Source organism: Hypomesus nipponensis, chromosome 6 (genome assembly GCF_054491055.1).
Source record: "Hypomesus nipponensis isolate SF chromosome 6, ASM5449105v1, whole genome shotgun sequence".
NCBI lineage: Eukaryota > Metazoa > Chordata > Actinopteri > Osmeriformes > Osmeridae > Hypomesus > Hypomesus nipponensis.
This window is the reverse complement of record NC_140366.1, coordinates 16,813,471-16,829,966: the sequence shown is the minus strand read 5'-3', so window position 1 is coordinate 16,829,966 and position 16,496 is coordinate 16,813,471. Positions and strand designations below refer to the sequence as shown.

Below are 16,496 nucleotides of genomic sequence, written 5' to 3'. Positions count from 1 at the left end.
CCAACCCCCCCCCCCTCTATCCCTCTCTCTCCCCCCTCTATCCCTCTCTCTCCCCCCTCTATCCCTCTCTCTCCCCCCCTCTATCCCTCTCTCTCCCCCCTCTATCCCTCTCTCTCCCCCCTCTATCCCTCTCTCTTCCCCCCCCTCTATCCCTCTCTCTCTCCACCCCCCTCTATCCCTCTCTCTCCCCCCTCTATCCCTCTCTCTTCCCCCCCTCTATCCCTCTCTCTCTCCACCCCCCTCTATCCCTCTCTCTCTCCACCCCCCTCTATCCCTCTCTCTCTCCACCCCCCTCTATCCCTCTCTCCCCCCCTCTATCCCTCTCTCTCTCCACCCCCCTCTATCCCTCTCTCTCTCCACCCCCCTCTATCCCTCTCTCTTCCCCCCCCTCTATCCCTCTCTCTCTCCACCCCCCTCTATCCCTCTCTCTCCACCCCCCTCTATCCCTCTCCCTCGCCCTCTATACCTCTCTCTCTCCACCCCCCTCTATACCTCTCTCTCTCCACCCCCCCCTCTATCCCTCTCCCTCGCCCTCTATCCCCCTCTCTCTCCCTCCTCTATACCTCTCTCTCTCCACCCCCCTCTAACCCTCTCTCTCTCCCTCCTCTATACCTCTCTCTCTCCACCCCCCTCTATCCCTCTCTCCCCCCTCTCTATCCCTGTCTCTAGCCCCCCTCCATCCCTCCTCCTCTTTCCTTCTATTCCCACTTCATTCCACCCCCCCTCCTCCCCCCCCCTTCCTTCCTCCCTCTCTCTCTCCACCCCCCCACCCCCCCTTCCTCCCTCCCAAAAAAGCTCATCAATTAAAGCGTGTCACATCTCATTAGTATTGGCCGGCGGCAACCGTAACCACCATCCGCCCGAGAGCCAATGAGAGCTCTGGAGATACGGGCTCCCTCTCACTCAGCGTTACCGCCGCCGACTATCTTAGCAAAGGAGCTCCATGGCTCTCTCCCCTCATCCATCCATCCATCTCTCCCTCGCTCGCTCTAATGCCGGCCCCAGGGCGCAGAGATCCCCGCTAACACTGCAGATCTCATATGGGAGGAGGTCTACACTGTCAGTACAACACCCATTCCTGCTAATGTGCTTCTAATGTGCCCATTGGCCTTACTTAACTTGCTCCCTCACACGCCATCTCTCTGTCTCTCTCTCTGTCTCTCTCTCTCTCTCTCTCTCTAGTTAGCTCCCATGAATTATATAACTGACACCAGGTAGAAGCATTTCATGAATCACAGCCACATCCATAAACATGGACTTCATTTAAGTTCTTAGGTTATTGTTAAATTAAATGGGGTCTTTATTTGTGCCGTTTTTTCATAAAGCAGTTTTTTTTGTAATCTGCAACTAATTGATCTGCAGTCAGATGCTGTTCGACTGAGCTATATCCATCCCATACATTATCATCAGACCTGGATCTAGTGGTTCAGCTGTACGATAATGACTCTCTCTTTCTCTCTCTCATGTCTCTCTATGTCTGTCTCTCTCTCTCTCTCTCGACTCTCTTTCATGACTCTCTCTCATGACTCTCTCTCATATGTCTCTCTCTCATGTCTCTCTCCCTCTCTCATATCTCTCTCATGTCTCTCTCCCTCTCTCATGTCTCTCTCATGTCTCTCTCCCTCTCTCATATGTCTCTCTCATGTCTCTCTCTCTCATGTCTCTCTCTCATGACTCTCTCTGTCAAACTGGCTCTCTCGTGTCTGACAGGTACCTGCTGAAGCCTGACTTCATGCGGAGGTCAGACAGGATGTTTGACCCCTTCTCTGAGACGCCCGTGGACGGGGTCATAGCTGCCACTTGCAGTGTGCAGGTAAGGTCAAAGGTCACCCTGAGGGGTCAGAGTGAGCGGTCCTAAACACCATGAATTTCTCAACTATTTTGCAAAATCTCCTAAAATCTCTTCCTCCCCTCCCCTCCTCCTCTCCTCCTCCTCTCTTGTCCCCTTCTCCTCCTCCTCCTCTCTTGTCCCCTTCTCCTCCTCCTCCTCCTCCTCTCTTGTCCCCCTCTCCTCCCCTCCTCCTCTCTTCCCCTCCTCCTCTCTTGTCCCCCTCTCCTCCTCCTCCTCCTCTCTTGTCCCCCTCTCCTCTCCTCCTCCTCTCTTGTCCCCCTCTCCTCCCCTCCTCCTCTCCTCCCCTCCTCCTCTCTTGTCCCCCTCTCCTCCTCCTCCTCCTCTCTTGTCCCCCTCTCCTCCCCTCCTCCTCTCCTCCTCCTCTCTTGTCCCCTTCTCCTCCTCCTCCTCCTCTCTTGTCCCCTTCTCCTCCTCCTCCTCCTCCTCTCTTGTCCCCCTCTCCTCCCCTCCTCCTCTCCTCTCCTCCTCCTCTCTTGTCCCCTTCTCCTCCTCCTCCTCCTCCTCTCTTGTCCCCCTCTCCTCCCCTCCTCCTCTCTTGTCCCCTTCTCCTCCTCCTCCTCCTCCTCTCTTGTCCCCCTCTCCTCCCCTCCTCCTCTCCTCTCCTCCTCCTCTCTTGTCCCCTTCTCCTCCTCTCCTCCTCCTCTCTTGTCCCCTTCTCCTCCTCCTCCTCTCTTGTCCCCCTCTCTTCCTCCTCCTCCTCCTCCTCCTCTCTTGTCCCCTTCTCCTCCTCCTCCTCCTCCTCTCTTGTCCCCCTCTCCTCCCCTCCTCCTCTCCTCCTCCTCTCTTGTCCCCTTCTCCTCCTCCTCCTCTCTTGTCCCCTTCTCCTCCTCCTCCTCCTCCTCTCTTGTCCCCCTCTCCTCCCCTCCTCCTCTCCTCCTCCTCTCTTGTCCCCTCCTCCTCCTCCTCCTCTCTTGTCCCCCTCTCCTCCCCTCTCCTCCCCTCCTCCTCTCTTGTCCCCCTCTCCTCTCCTCCTCCTCTCTTGTCCCCCTCTCCTCCTCCTCCTCCTCTCTTGTCCCCCTCTCCTCTCCTCCTCCTCTCTTGTCCCCTTCTCCTCCTCCTCCTCTCTTGTCCCCCTCTCCTCCTCTCCTCCCCTCCTCCTCTCTTGTCCCCCTCTCCTCCCCTCCTCCTCTCTTGTCCCCCTCTCCTCCCCTCCTCCTCTCTTGTCCCCCTCTCCTCCCCTCCTCCTCTCCTCCCCTCCTCCTCTCTTGTCCCCCTCTCCTCCCCTCCTCCTCTCCTCTCCTCCTCCTCTCTTGTCCTCCCCTCCTCCCCTCCTCCCCTCCTCCTCTCTTATCCCCCTCTCCTCCCTCCTGCTCTCTGTACAGGTGTTTTCAGGACAGTTCCTGTCAGATAAGAAGATAGGTACCTACGTAGAGGTGGACATGTACGGCTTGCCGACGGACACCATACGCAAGGAGTTCCGCACGCGCATGGTCATGAACAACGGGCTGAACCCAGCATACAACGAGGAACCCTTCGTCTTCAGAAAAGTAAGGGGGGGGGGAGGATGGGAGGAGGGGAGGAGAGGGAGAGTAGGGAGGGTGGAGGAGAGAGGGAGGAGGGGCAGGGAGAGAGAGACTAAAGGGAGGGATGACTACTGGACTTTCCAAACGTTAGTTCTGTATGCTGTCTGCGTCCAGGCTGGAAAGTGGTTTGTAGTTGAACAAAGGGAGAGAAGGAGGAGGAGGGAGGGAGGGAGTGATTGGAGGAGAAGTGAAGTCCCTGTGGTGATGTGTCCTTACTGCAGAGGAGAGAGGGGAGGAGAGGAGAGGGGGCTAGGGGAAGGACAGCAAGGGACATCACCACTCTAGTAGAGGTAGCAGAGATGTGAAGACAGAGGGAGGATATCACAGAGACAGACCGAGAGAAACGGAAGAGAAGGCAGACACAAAAAACAGCTAATAAAAGGAACGAAAAACACAGACAGGAACAAAGGAAGAATAAAGACAGATATTTGTGGCAAAGATTGTGTGTGTGTGTGTGTGTGAGAGAGACAGAGAGAGAGGGAGAGAGCTGCTCTCAGCAGAATGTGGAGTATCTCAGCCATGACTGTGACTCCAGCTCCCTCAACACACACCATCAATCACAGCCTGCCGCAGTGCACTCCAACACACACACACACACACACTGCAGTGCTCCCAACACACACACACACACACACACACACACACACACACACACTGCCATCAGGAGGGCCATTACATGCAGAGCTGGCAGGGCTGCCTTTTCATGCACACCCTCTCTCTCTCTCTCTCTCTCTGTCCCACACAGATACACACACATATGGATAATAGATCATTCGTACAGAGACCTTTACACATTTAGTCATGTATGCCTGTACACACATACTCACGGCTGTCTGGGGCAGTGTACTGTTACACATTCACACAAATTCTCTCCTACACACACACACACACACACACACAGACAGACACACACAGACTACAGTTCCACTCACATCAACCTCTCCCGACAGTTCATCTGTGCTATCTCTAACCTTCCTTTCATTTATTAATCATCCCCCTTTCACGCTCTCCCCGGTCTTATCTGAAAACACAAGGCCAGGTAACACACACTCACACACACACACACTCACACACACAGCTTTCCAAGAGCAGGGTGCCCATGCGGGCTGATGAGATGGCCTTGCGTGAGATATGCAGGCTGTTGTGCTATCATCCCTGTACAGAGCCTCGTCGTGATGCAGCGTCTGTAGATAGTGTCCTCTGTGCCTCATCCGCTTCCTATGAAAACACACTGCTGATATCATTGGAGCCTGCACAGCCTGAGTCATGCTCATGAGGAAGCCTCCAGTCCACACCTGACTCTCTCTCCTCTGCCTCTTTGTCTCTCTCTCTCTCTCCCTCTCTCTCTCTCTCTCCCTCTCCCCTCTCTCACTCTCTCTGTCTCTCTCTCTCTCTCTGTGTCTTCATCTTTCTCTCTCTTTCCCCACTCTCTCACTTTTTCTCTCTCTCTCTCTATGGCTCTTTTCCCTCATTGACTGTTCCTTTTTTGCTTCCTCTCTCTCTCTAACTCTCCCCCTCTCTCACTTTCTTTCCCTCACTCTCTCCCCCCGCCCCCTCCCCCCCCCCCCCCTCCGTCAGGTGATCCTGCCAGACCTGGCTGTGCTGCGCATCGCCGTGTACGACGACAACAACAAGCTGATAGGCCAGCGCATCCTGCCCCTGGACGGCCTGCAGGCAGGCTACAGACACATCTCCCTGAGGAACGAGGGCAACAAGCCCCTGTCGCTGCCCACAGTCTTCTGCAACATCATCCTCAAGACCTACGTCCCCGACGGCTTCGGAGGTGAGGGCTCACGCGCGGACGATGAGTGTGAGGGAGGGAGGGGGGAGAGGGGGCGAGGGGGAGAGGGGGCGAGGGGGAGGCAGAGAGAAACAGTGTGAGACCGATACTTGCACTCATTTATGAGGAGTGCTTACTAGTCTTTCTGGCTGGCTGTGCCTGTCAGTGTTGAGGTAATATCATTGTGCGTGTGATGTACGAGACCCTGTTAGTCTGCTATGAGTGTGTGTGTGTGTGTGTGTGTGTAATACACGTGGGCTGCTAGTCCGTCCTCAGGGAGGGCAGACAGAAGCACAGGAACCAGCCCAGTGTTCCTCCCTCTCTCTGGAGTTTACATCTGGTGTAATGACATGTGGAGCAAATGATGATAGCAGTGATGTGCTCGTAAACGCAGGGTCTGAGGCCTGCAAATGAACAAGACGTTTGACTAGTCATTAAGCAAAGCCCAGGGCCTGGATGGTGAGCATGTGCAGTAGCAGCAGCCGTCAGTGTGGACGGAGCCCAGCTCAGAGGCAGCATGTGCTGTGTGTTGCAGCTATTGTGGATGCCCTGTCCGACCCAAAGAAGTTCCTGTCTATAGCAGAGAAGAGAGCTGACCAGATGAGGGCTCTGGGGATCGAAACGGTACACCTTCACCTGCTCCCCCCTCACACACACACACACACACACACTGTGCCTGGTAAACACAGGGTATCTATAAGCCTGTGCTCAGTAGCTAGTGGTGCCTTGGTTTCTCCATGTGTGGCTGGTAGTGATGATGAAATGTCCTGATACCTTATAGAAAAGAGAACCTGCTTTCTGATCAGGCTTACTGTAGCTGCACCTGCAGATGTGTGGCTGCCCTCTCTCATCCCCCTCTCTCATCCCCGCAGAGCGACATCGCTGACGTGCCCAACGGGAGCTCGAAGAACGACAAGAAGGGCAAGGTGAACGCTGTGAAGAGCAGCGTGTCTCCTCAGACCAGCTCAGAGCTGGCCCAGACCTCCAGCTCCACCCAGAACAACACCGCAGAGGCCAAAAAGGGTACCCCCAACCCCCTCACACACACACCACCCCCAAGCCCCTCACACACCACCCTCACACACACCACCCCACACACACCACCCTCACACACACACACCACCCCCAAGCCCCTCACACACCACCCTCACACACCACCCTCACACACACACACACCACCCTCACACACACACACACCACCCTCACACACACACACACCACCCTCACACACACACACACCACCCTCACACACACACACACCACCCTCACACACATGAGGCACTCCGACACACTCTCTGAACCACACCACCGTATCACACTGTAATACATGTTTGGTCTCTCCCACCAGATACATCTGCCCTCGTGCCTACTGTAAATATTGATGACTTGAAACAAATGAAGGTGAGCTGACAGAAAGGGGAAACATCCCAAGATACAGACTTGAGCCCACACAGAAATGTGTTTGTTGACTTGAAGGATGTGAAGTGTTTGAGCTGTGGCTCCTCTCTGACCCCTCCTGTGGCTGCTGTGTCCTGCAGACCTACCTGAAGCTGCTGAAGAAACAGCAGAAGGAGCTCAACGCCCTGAAGAAGAAGCAGTCCAAGGTGGGTGCGGCTCCACAGCTGCACGCTGCACACCCCGTGATACTGTCAGAGAGAGACGCTCCCCACACGCACACCGCACACTCACTCCCCACACACACACGCTAACTCCCTCTGTCCCTCCACACGCACAAACCACACACTCACACAATGCACCACACACACACACAAACACACCCAAACCACGCACACACTAAGTGCATCCTGTCTCTTCACCATACGGGGTTGGTCTGTCTTTGATCAGGCCCACCCTGAGGTGGACATGCAGACATTAGACTTGCTAAGATCACCGCTCGCTCCTCGACCACAGTGGTCAGGATGTGTGTGGGTCTTGCACACACTAATGACCAGCTCTCATGAATCAGCCGTTGTACAACCACCTGTCACGGACCGCTGTCTGGTTCATCAAAGGACACTCTTTCAAAACACGGCCCGATTGCGTAACCTTCATTACAATTCCACAGGCTTTTCTTGGATGAATACTGTTGTTGCGGTTGGTGTAATCGTATTCATGTGTGCCTGATTTAGATTTGGTTCTAAAAGATTGAATTTCAAATGAGCTGTTTCTACCTATGCCAATGTCTGATCACAGTCCACTTGCGTAACATTCATTACAATTCCACAGTCTTACTGGATGAATCCTGTTTGTAATTGATTGAATGGATCTGGAATGAGCCGTCTCCACAGGTCTGAGGCTGTGTTGTGTCTCCCCAGGACCAGAACACCATGCAGAAGTCCCACTGCACCCAGGTGGACAAGATGATCGGCCAGCACGACAAGGACAAGCTGAGCCAGGAGAAGCTGCTGGAGAAGGCCATCAAGAAGAGGGGGTGAGGCGTGTGTGTATGTGTGCGTGTGTGTGTGTGTGTGCGTGTGTGTGTGCGTGTGCGTGTGGAGGGTTCTCCAGGGCCTCACACCTGCGGGCCCCTGACTCCTGCCGTCTCTCCTCTTAGGGAGAACAACTGTCAGGAGCTGAAGAAGGAGACGGAGATCAAGGTCCAGACCTTAACTACGGACCACAAGGCTAAGGTACGGGGCGCTAAGCAACGGTAACTAGGAGCTTTGTACCTGTGGATGCTCACTTGAGGGATGCTAACGTCACACAAATGTGTGTGTGTGTGTGCAGGTGAAGGACATCACAGCCCAGCACACTAAGGAGTGGTCAGACATGATCAACTGTCACAGCTCTGAGGAGCAGGAGATGAAGGACAGTCATGTGACCCAGCAGTGTGACCACCTGAAGAAGCTGCTGAACACCGTGCAGGAGCAACAGACCCTGCAGCTCAAAGTCATCCACGACCGGTAACACACACACACACACACACAAACACAATAACACAGGAATACACACACACAATAACACAGGAACACACTTGCAGGAACACACATACACACTCCTTGAATGCTTCCTTGAAAACATTGTCTGCCTTCCTTTCCTCACAGACAGAGCAAAGAGATGCGTGCCAACCAGGCTAAGACATCAATGGAGAACAGCAAAGCCATCAGCCAGGACAAAACCATCAAAAACAAGGCAGAGAGAGAGAGGTGAGTCACACCAGTTTACCTTGAATCACTAGACGTCATTGGAGCAAGCCAGTGTACATCCAAGTGAAGGTGACTGTCTTCATCCCGCTCCTCTACCTCTCTCCTCAGGAGAGTGAGGGAGCTCAACAGCAGCAACACCAAAAAGTTCCTGGAGGAGCGGAAAAGGGTTTGTGTTTAGTTCTCACCTCCCATTCACCAGCAGGAGTTTTGGTTGTACATGTTCTGGGTGAATGACAGTGAATTTGTTCCTCTCTCTCCTCCCCCTCCTGCTCCTCTCTCCTCCCCCCCCTCCTGCTCTGTCCTCCTCCCCCTCTACCTCCTCCTCCTCTCAGCTGGCCATGAAGCATCAGAAGGAGATGGAGCAGTTGGAGAAGGCCCAGAGGGAACAGCTGGAGAAACTGGACAAGTTCAATGAGCAGGTAAACAGTAACTTGCACTCGTCACTCAGGACATACTAAGAGACGTACCCCACTCACCTGAGACCAGCGAGTCTGAGATTCTTACAACCGCGTAATCACATGTTCACTGAGCTGACGCTTTTGTCCAGTCAAAGCTCCTGAAGTGCTCTTGAGCTTGGACCCTGCTTCTGAGGACTCCAGCGTTGCGTTTGCACGTTGCCATCTGCTCATGAACTCATCGCCTGTACATTTACATTTTACATTTAGTCATTTAGCAGACGCTCTTATCCAGAGCGATTTACAGTAAGTACAGGGACATTTCCCCGAGGCAAGTAGGGTGAAGTGCCTTGCCCAAGGACACATCATTTGACACGGCGGGGAATCGATCCAGCAACCGTCTAATTACTCGCCCGACTCCCTCACCGCTCAGCCATCTGACTCCCGTGTCCCGTGTATGTCCCATGTATGTTACTGTACATGTATGTGACATGTGTGCCCTCATTCATTTGTTTTTAATTTCATTTGCTTTCCTTGCACAGCTTTTGAAATCACACCATGCAAACAAACAAGGTAGGAAATACCATCCCTTCACTTTTTCTTTCTTCCCATCATCTCTACATATCATCCCTCCATACTTTTAGTTCCCAGTCTTCCAACTCGGGTGTCTTGCTAACCCTTTCCATTCCCCCCAATGCGGATGTCCAGTGTGTGTGTGGATGTCCAGTGTGTGTGTGTGGATGTCCAGTGTGTGTGTGGATGTCCAGTGTGTGTGGATGTCCAGTGTGTGTGTGGATGTCCAGTGTGTGTGTGTGGATGTCCAGTGTGTGTGTGGATGTCCAGTGTGTGTGTGTGGATGTCCAGTGTGTGTGTGTGGATGTCCAGTGTGTGTGTGGATGTCCAGTGTGTGTGTGTGGATGTCCAGTGTGTGTGTGGATGTCCAGTGTGTGTGTGGATGTCCAGTGTGTGTGTGGATGTCCAGTGTGTGTGTGTGGATGTCCAGTGTGTGTGTGGATGTCCAGTGTGTGTGTGTGGATGTCCAGTCTGTGTGTGGATGTCCAGTGTGTGTGTGGATGTCCAGTGTGTGTGTGGATGTCCAGTGTGTGTGTGTGGATGTCCAGTGTGTGTGTGGATGTCCAGTGTGTGTGTGGATGTCCAGTGTGTGTGTGTGGATGTCCAGTGTGTGTGTGGATGTCCAGTCTGTGTGTGGATGTCCAGTGTGTGTGTGGATGTCCAGTGTGTGTGTGGATGTCCAGTGTGTGTGTGGATGTCCAGTGTGTGTGTGTGGATGTCCAGTGTGTGTGTGGATGTCCAGTGTGTGTGTGGATGTCCAGTGTGTGTGTGGATGTCCAATGTGTGTGGATGTCCAGTGTCTGTGTGTGGATGTCCAATGTATACAGTTTAAGTGTCTAACTGTACCTGTGGTCTGAGTCGTTGATCTTATGTGCAGCAATAGATGGATTATTTTTGTAAAAAAGCAAGAGAGATCATTTTTGTATTCCCACCATGTCATGAGAGGTGCCTGCATGTTTTGAATGCAGCACTCAGGGTGTCGTAGCCCCGCCTCCCTGTCGTGAGTCAGGGATCTGAGTCAGATGGTTGCCTAGCAGCCAGACCCAGTCGACTCACACATGCATGACTCAGCATGCTGCAACACTGTAGCTAAGAGCTTAATTTAGTGGGCTCTCAGAAGAGTGACTTTTTACAACAGGACTGGACATAGAGACTAAAGTCTGTTTTGAACTGGGTAGACAGTAGATGAAGAGATATTGCAGTACAGATGGGTTTGGGTGAAGTATGGAAGCCTCCTTTAACGAAAACTATAATCTATGGGAGTTTTTTTGCGGAATACTGTTGTTTGCTGTGTGTGTGTGTGTGTGCTTATGCTGTTGTTGCCTCTGGCAGGCCAAGGACATGCAGCAGATGGTGAAGCTGGAGGAGGAGATGGACCGCAGACCAGCCACAGTGGTGTGAACGACTGAGGGACACACACTCTCTCACACACACATACACACACACACACACACGCATGCATGTACACTCCAACCCCAGAGAGGTGTGACACCCACTCTCACCAGAGACAGACACAAGTCATACACACACGCACAAACACACACAGACACACACACAGACACACACACACAGATAACTGCCCACCCCTCATCCTAAGACTCACCAGTGGAAGGCTGTGTTCCCCTCCTGGTACTGGACATCCGGCCTTCTGACCATCCTGATCCTTCGTCCTTCCACCATCACCTGCTACCGCCGGCACAGTCCTATCTGGCCTCTAAAAGCAATGGCAGTTGAAACCAGAACAGACTGCACCGCACACACACACACACACACACACACACACACTCTCACTCTCTCTGTCCTCAGTCTGGTGGTTGTTTGGCGGCATGATGTAACAGATCTGTCCTGGTGCCAACGGTACGTTTACCGGTACCAACCAAACCCAACTTGGAGGGAGACAAATATTTATTAGTTTTAACTTTATGTTGGCATAATATGTGAATGATACTGTACGCTACACCAGAGTTGTGTCCAGAGCACTTTAAATGTGGTAGTCCATCCTAAATGATCAGGGGCACTACAGTATGTAGCAGTTCACTAGGTTCTCTATGTTTTGATAAGAATGTAAAAACTAAACATGTAAGCGGTCTACAAAGGAGACACCTTCCCCCACACCTCTTACCCCCACACCTCGTACCCCCACACCTTGTACCCCCACACCTCGTACCCCCACACCTCGTACCCTTACACCTCTTACCTCGTACCCCTACACCTCGTACCCCCACACCTCGTACCCCCACACCTCTTACCCCCACACCTCGTACCCCCACACCTCGTACCCCCACACCTCGTACCCCCACATCTCGTACCCCCACACCTCGTACCCCCACACCTCTTACCCCCACACCTCGTACCCCCACACCTCTTACCCCACACCTCGTACCCCTACACCTCGTACCCCTACACCCCTACACCTCGTACCCCTACACCCCTACACCTCGTACCCCTACACCCCCACACCTCGTACCCCTACACCTCGTATCCCTAAACCCTCACACCTCATAGCCCCACACCTTTTTGTTTTTAGAAGAAAAAACTATCGTATTCTATTCCATTGTTTTCAACAAACAAAGCAAGACCCACACCTTGAAGTGGACAGTTCAACGCACTGAGAAGGGAGCCTGGACAGAGAAGCCAGCCAGCCTGGACAGAGAAACCAGCCAGCCTGGACAGAGAAACCAGCCAGCCTGGACAGACTGTTCTGGTGCGACTGTCTGCTCTCACACCTCTCAGAAGACTGGAGCAGGGAAGGGTGTGGACTTTGGACACAAAACAAGATCCCTACTCGCTCTGTATCACCCTGTCACAGCTCCCACAAAGACATGCACCTGTGCTGAACAACACTGCAGGAGAGGAGGGCTGTGGACTGTACCATCACACATGTCCTCCGGAGGCCAGGACCCCACCGCAGGGTCCTAAAGCCCCCCATCTCCACAGGCTCCACACCTCGGCCTCTCTGTCTCAGGGTGGCTGAGTGGGTTCCCTGCAGAGGGCCGCAGAGCTTAGCGACAGTATTAATAGGCTTATTACAAGCTTATTACATGGCCATCGAACGCTTACTTGATGTCCCTAGTGGCTGGAGAGGCGCCTGCCATGTCGTTGTAGCAGCTTAGACAATGTGGGCTGAACAAAACGGCTTATCGGCGTGGCCAGAACATCCATTCAGTATTGTCGGGGGGAGGGTCCGCTGTTGGACAGCTCTTCCTGGATGACTGGGTACAGTAAAGGCTGGGACAGTGTGGATGGGGTGTTTAGTCCAGAGAATGTAGCTGGGGAGGTCTCTCTGTAACCATGGAGACAGTTGAGCGTATATAAGGTGGATCAGTCGTGATGCTTTGAACCAATGTGGGGTTACTACTCCCCTGAGCCAGGGTTTGGAGCAGGGACATCTGATCTCACAGTATCTATGGTGTGGGACAGTTCACAACAAGCATCAGACGTGATGGGAGTGTTGTCTTGGAGGTCCTGACAGGAAGAGGTGCATTATGAAATCGTATGTTCAGAAATGACTCATGGGTACTGTAGTTTTTTGTGCACATACAGTAGACAGCTGTGGTGTCAGGCATTCATGTGCATGGCACTACACTCAGAAATTGACCAAACCAATCGCTTTACACAGATAGGCAAAAGAAAAACAAACCAATAGTTCTTTTAGAGTTTTATTCTGCTGTTTTATTCTGCTGTAATTCCTTTAATTAAAAAAAAAGGTAGATGAGATCATATGTATATACTGGGATGTATGTAGGTAATGATTTTTGACCAAATGTGTTGAACGGTTATCCTGACAATGAAGGGCTGGGTAATTGTAAGGTTTAGTTGGTTTCTTGGAAAGACAATTATCAACCACTGCGTTTTATTTTCTTTTTCTGCCCATCCTCAAGCACCTCACACCACTAATGCTCTCTCCACATATCTAGTGCAGAAATACGAGTAAAGTGCTTTTACATTTTATTCCATCGCTTTCGAAATGTGCCACTCAATGTCTGCTAGGACGTTTAAATTATTTTACAATGATATATGCCAAAATAAGGGGTTATTTATATAAAGATATATAAATACATATACATATAATATATATTATATATTAAATATAATGTGTAGTTTAAGACTAATGTTTGTTAGAGGCTTTTTTGCACTAGTTGAATGTTTCTGTTGTGCGACTTACGTAACCTTTCGCTCTGTAGTTTGTCGAGAAAAGCAGATTATTTTTGCTAAACTATGTCGCTTTTGATTTCCTCAATTTCTATATCCTCTTTTTGTTTTCTATTTTAACTGTAGCTTGTCGACGGACCATTCTGTGCGTGTTTTTGTATTTATATTGTATTGTTGAACTTCTAGCAATGAAAATACTGTTGTTATCCTGCTTCTTTAATACTGTTTTATAGTATGTGTACCAATAAACTATCCAGGTGTAAAATGGAACCTGACCTTGTGTTTTGTTTTTTGTTTTTTTCTGTGTGGTAAGCCTACTGTAGGGTAGCCTACCACGAGTGTCGGTTATTTAACCTGCTGCGAAGATCTGCGACGCGTCAAACTTTTTAAACTTTTGCAAAACGAACAACCTCGGGGGTTTTACATTTATGACATTGTAATCGAATAAATCAGACGTTTCAAAGCACGTATTTTAGATTCTAACTTAATTAGGCCTATAGGCCTATACAATTAAAAATATTTTTTCTATAGGAAAATACACGGGCATGTGTTAATCCGAAGTAAAATCTTGAATTGTGTAGTAAATGGGTTGTGTAGGGGTGCAACAGTAGTTTCGTCTGTTACTGAAGCGTGTTGGACACAGGCCGTGTTTTCGTGGTTTGTTTTTGTTTTTCAGAACAAGGGATAGCCAACTGCGTGGTGAGCGAGAGGGTTAACGCACCCACGCACCTCTCTTCCATGCAATTGGGGCTCAGGGTAGTCGGGTTGCTAGTGTTCAAACCCGCTTCATAATCACATTCAACAAGCGCTTAATGAATTCTCGTCCCCTAACCCACTCAAACACGGGCGGTTCACTCTCTGAAGCCCCTTATTATAATTAAGCTAATGTTTCCATTAGAAAACAGAACAAAGTATGATAATGATGTTTGCGTTGTCTTGACAACTCGGTGCACCATGGCTTTCCATGACTATAAAACCGTGTTAAGGGGTTGTTTGTTTGCGGTGAACATCGAGTTGGGAGAGAGGTTACCCATAACCTGCTCCACAGCAAAGAATGTTTCGTCTACATCTGTAAATGACACAATAATTTTTAATACGACCATGTTTAACGTTACAGAAAAGTCCAACGGACAAACGGGCACCAAAATTCTTTTGGAGGCTATGTCGAAGGATAAGGTCCACTTGGTGAAATTTATTCTTGATGCGCTGGATGGGAAAATTATCGATTCCAAAACCGACGGTGCGCAGACCCCTCTGATATCCTCCGTTCTTTTACCGGACTCAGAAACACGCTGCAAGTTCATGGAGCTTCTGATCCAAAAGGGTGCCAGCGTCAACTGCCAGGACGAGAGCGGACGCACGGCGCTAAGTTACGCATGTGAAAAAGGATACTTAGACGCGGTGAAAATACTGGTCAGACATAATGCTGACCCAGAGATGATTGACGTGTGGGGGAATACCGTTCTGATGTACGCGGCAGTGGCTGGTCACTCTCCCGTCCTCGAATTCTTAGTGAGAGCTTTTAAGAGGCTGGGTCTTCAGATAGACAGACAGAACAAAGTTGGAAATTCGGCTGTGGAGGTGGCAAAGTATCTTGGCCACACCGACTGTATTTTTGCGCTCACAAGCAACCCCAAAAAAGTACGAGAATTTGAAGAGAGTAAGCAGACAGACTTCTCAGACTGTGGCTTAAATGATGAGATTGTGGAGGGAAAGTTGAATCCCTTAGTTAAGCGACATGAAATCCTGCAAACGGGTCCAAGTGACTGCTCTGCGGCAGTGGACGCGACCTGGCATTCGAGAGCTACGGGTCGAGGAAGGAATTCTTTAATTTTAAAGAGTCGGTTACAATCTATGGACTCTATTGAAGAGTACGACAGAGAGAATGAAAGGTGTCCGTCCTCTCCGCAAGACCTGATTTTCTCTGGTGTTCTTACCCCCAAACCTCCTCATCGGACATGTAAAGACCAGACCTGTACCTTCTCTAAGCTGGGGGAGAAGAGGAGTAGTGACGGCCACCTGCCCCCCCTGACCAGGGGGAATGAGCATCAGATGTCCGTTCTCTACTCGCCCCGGCCAGCCAAAACCCCTCCCAGAGGTGCTTCAGCCACCTCTGCATCCAGTACTCTTGGCATCTTGTTGACACCCATCACGGGCAAAAATGTTAGAAAGGGTGGACCTGATCAAGTAAAACTGAAGCCATTAGACCCCAGTGTAAGAATATTTGACGAAAGTTACTACCAAAAAAGATGCAGTTTGCCGTCCAGTATCCTCAGTCCCACGCCACCTGACCGTTCCTCAATGACATTACGCAAAAGCAAAACTTTTTTATGGCGACACGGACCAACAGTCGTTAACATGGACAGTTCTGAGACAACAGCGCCAGTCGCGACCTCGACTAATTTCTCGGTTCTAGGTAACAGACTACTGAGGCGGTTTACTTTCCCAGAGTTTAAAAAGATTGGCAAAGAATCTCAACAGCAGGGCGCGTGTGATTCACAAGGGGGAGATCCCTCTATGGTTTCATCGCAAGGAATTCCACGCTCGGAGATGTTCCCGCTGAGCACGAGGCACCCCCAGGTGGGCAGCAAGCCGAGCATCGACAGCATCAGCGCTGTGAAGTGCGAGTTCGACTTTCATTTTAGAACATCCCCTCCTAAATGAATATTTCCCTTTGTGCGTCATGCGTAATTGCCAAACTTGGAAACGTTGGACATATTTTGATTCTAGTATCTTACTAACAGAACGGAAGACCGCATATATATGACGCTGTGTTTAGATACAACACAAATCTTGAGAAATGTAGGAACGCATTTGGTGTCTCTATTACTATAGATAGGAAAGGGCGGGACCAATGGTTTGGCGTTTGCCCCAGACACGTGTAAGGCGCCAAAGAGGAACTGTCACATTGTACAGGTCATAATGTATAGGCTATTGACCCGGAATTTTGACACTACAAATCAGCTTTAACACGAAGTTTACTCCAAGGCTTATACACCAAGGCTTATAAAAAATATATTTGAAATAGGCCAGCTGCTTTATTTTGTAACTGCCTTTTAACTGCTTTGCTTGTAT

General features: G+C 50.8%; 2 protein-coding genes across 4 annotated transcripts in view; both read left to right on the top strand.

Annotated features, from left to right (window-relative positions):
* The window catches only part of plcb4b (phospholipase C, beta 4b), a 54,441-nt gene extending 40,750 nt beyond the window's left edge, over positions 1-13,691 (top strand). Inside the window, exons 25-40 of one of the 3 annotated variants that reach the window (XM_084699445.1) lie at positions 1,711-1,813; positions 3,175-3,339; positions 4,954-5,158; positions 5,691-5,779; positions 6,028-6,178; positions 6,504-6,556; positions 6,694-6,759; positions 7,471-7,586; positions 7,710-7,785; positions 7,883-8,058; positions 8,200-8,301; positions 8,410-8,467; positions 8,634-8,720; positions 9,239-9,269; positions 10,602-10,661; positions 11,843-13,691. In XM_084699445.1, coding sequence (XP_084555571.1) covers positions 1,711-1,813; positions 3,175-3,339; positions 4,954-5,158; positions 5,691-5,779; positions 6,028-6,178; positions 6,504-6,556; positions 6,694-6,759; positions 7,471-7,586; positions 7,710-7,785; positions 7,883-8,058; positions 8,200-8,301; positions 8,410-8,467; positions 8,634-8,720; positions 9,239-9,269; positions 10,602-10,661; positions 11,843-11,859 — 1,555 coding nt within the window. In that variant the 3' untranslated portion in view covers positions 11,860-13,691. Of the gene's footprint in view, positions 1-1,710; positions 1,814-3,174; positions 3,340-4,953; positions 5,159-5,690; positions 5,780-6,027; positions 6,179-6,503; positions 6,557-6,693; positions 6,760-7,470; positions 7,587-7,709; positions 7,786-7,882; positions 8,059-8,199; positions 8,302-8,409; positions 8,468-8,633; positions 8,721-9,238; positions 9,270-10,601 lie in introns of all 3 variants that reach the window. The other 2 variants (XM_084699443.1, XM_084699444.1) reach the window with 2 other exon arrangements.
* A 689-nt stretch (positions 13,692-14,380) lies between these two features.
* Positions 14,381-16,494, top strand: LOC146287387 (uncharacterized). Its single transcript, XM_084700505.1, has one exon. The coding sequence runs from the start codon at positions 14,523-14,525 to the stop codon at positions 16,083-16,085; it is 1,563 nt and encodes a 520-aa protein (XP_084556631.1). The 5' UTR covers positions 14,381-14,522; the 3' UTR covers positions 16,086-16,494.
* Positions 16,495-16,496: the final 2 nt, after the last annotated feature.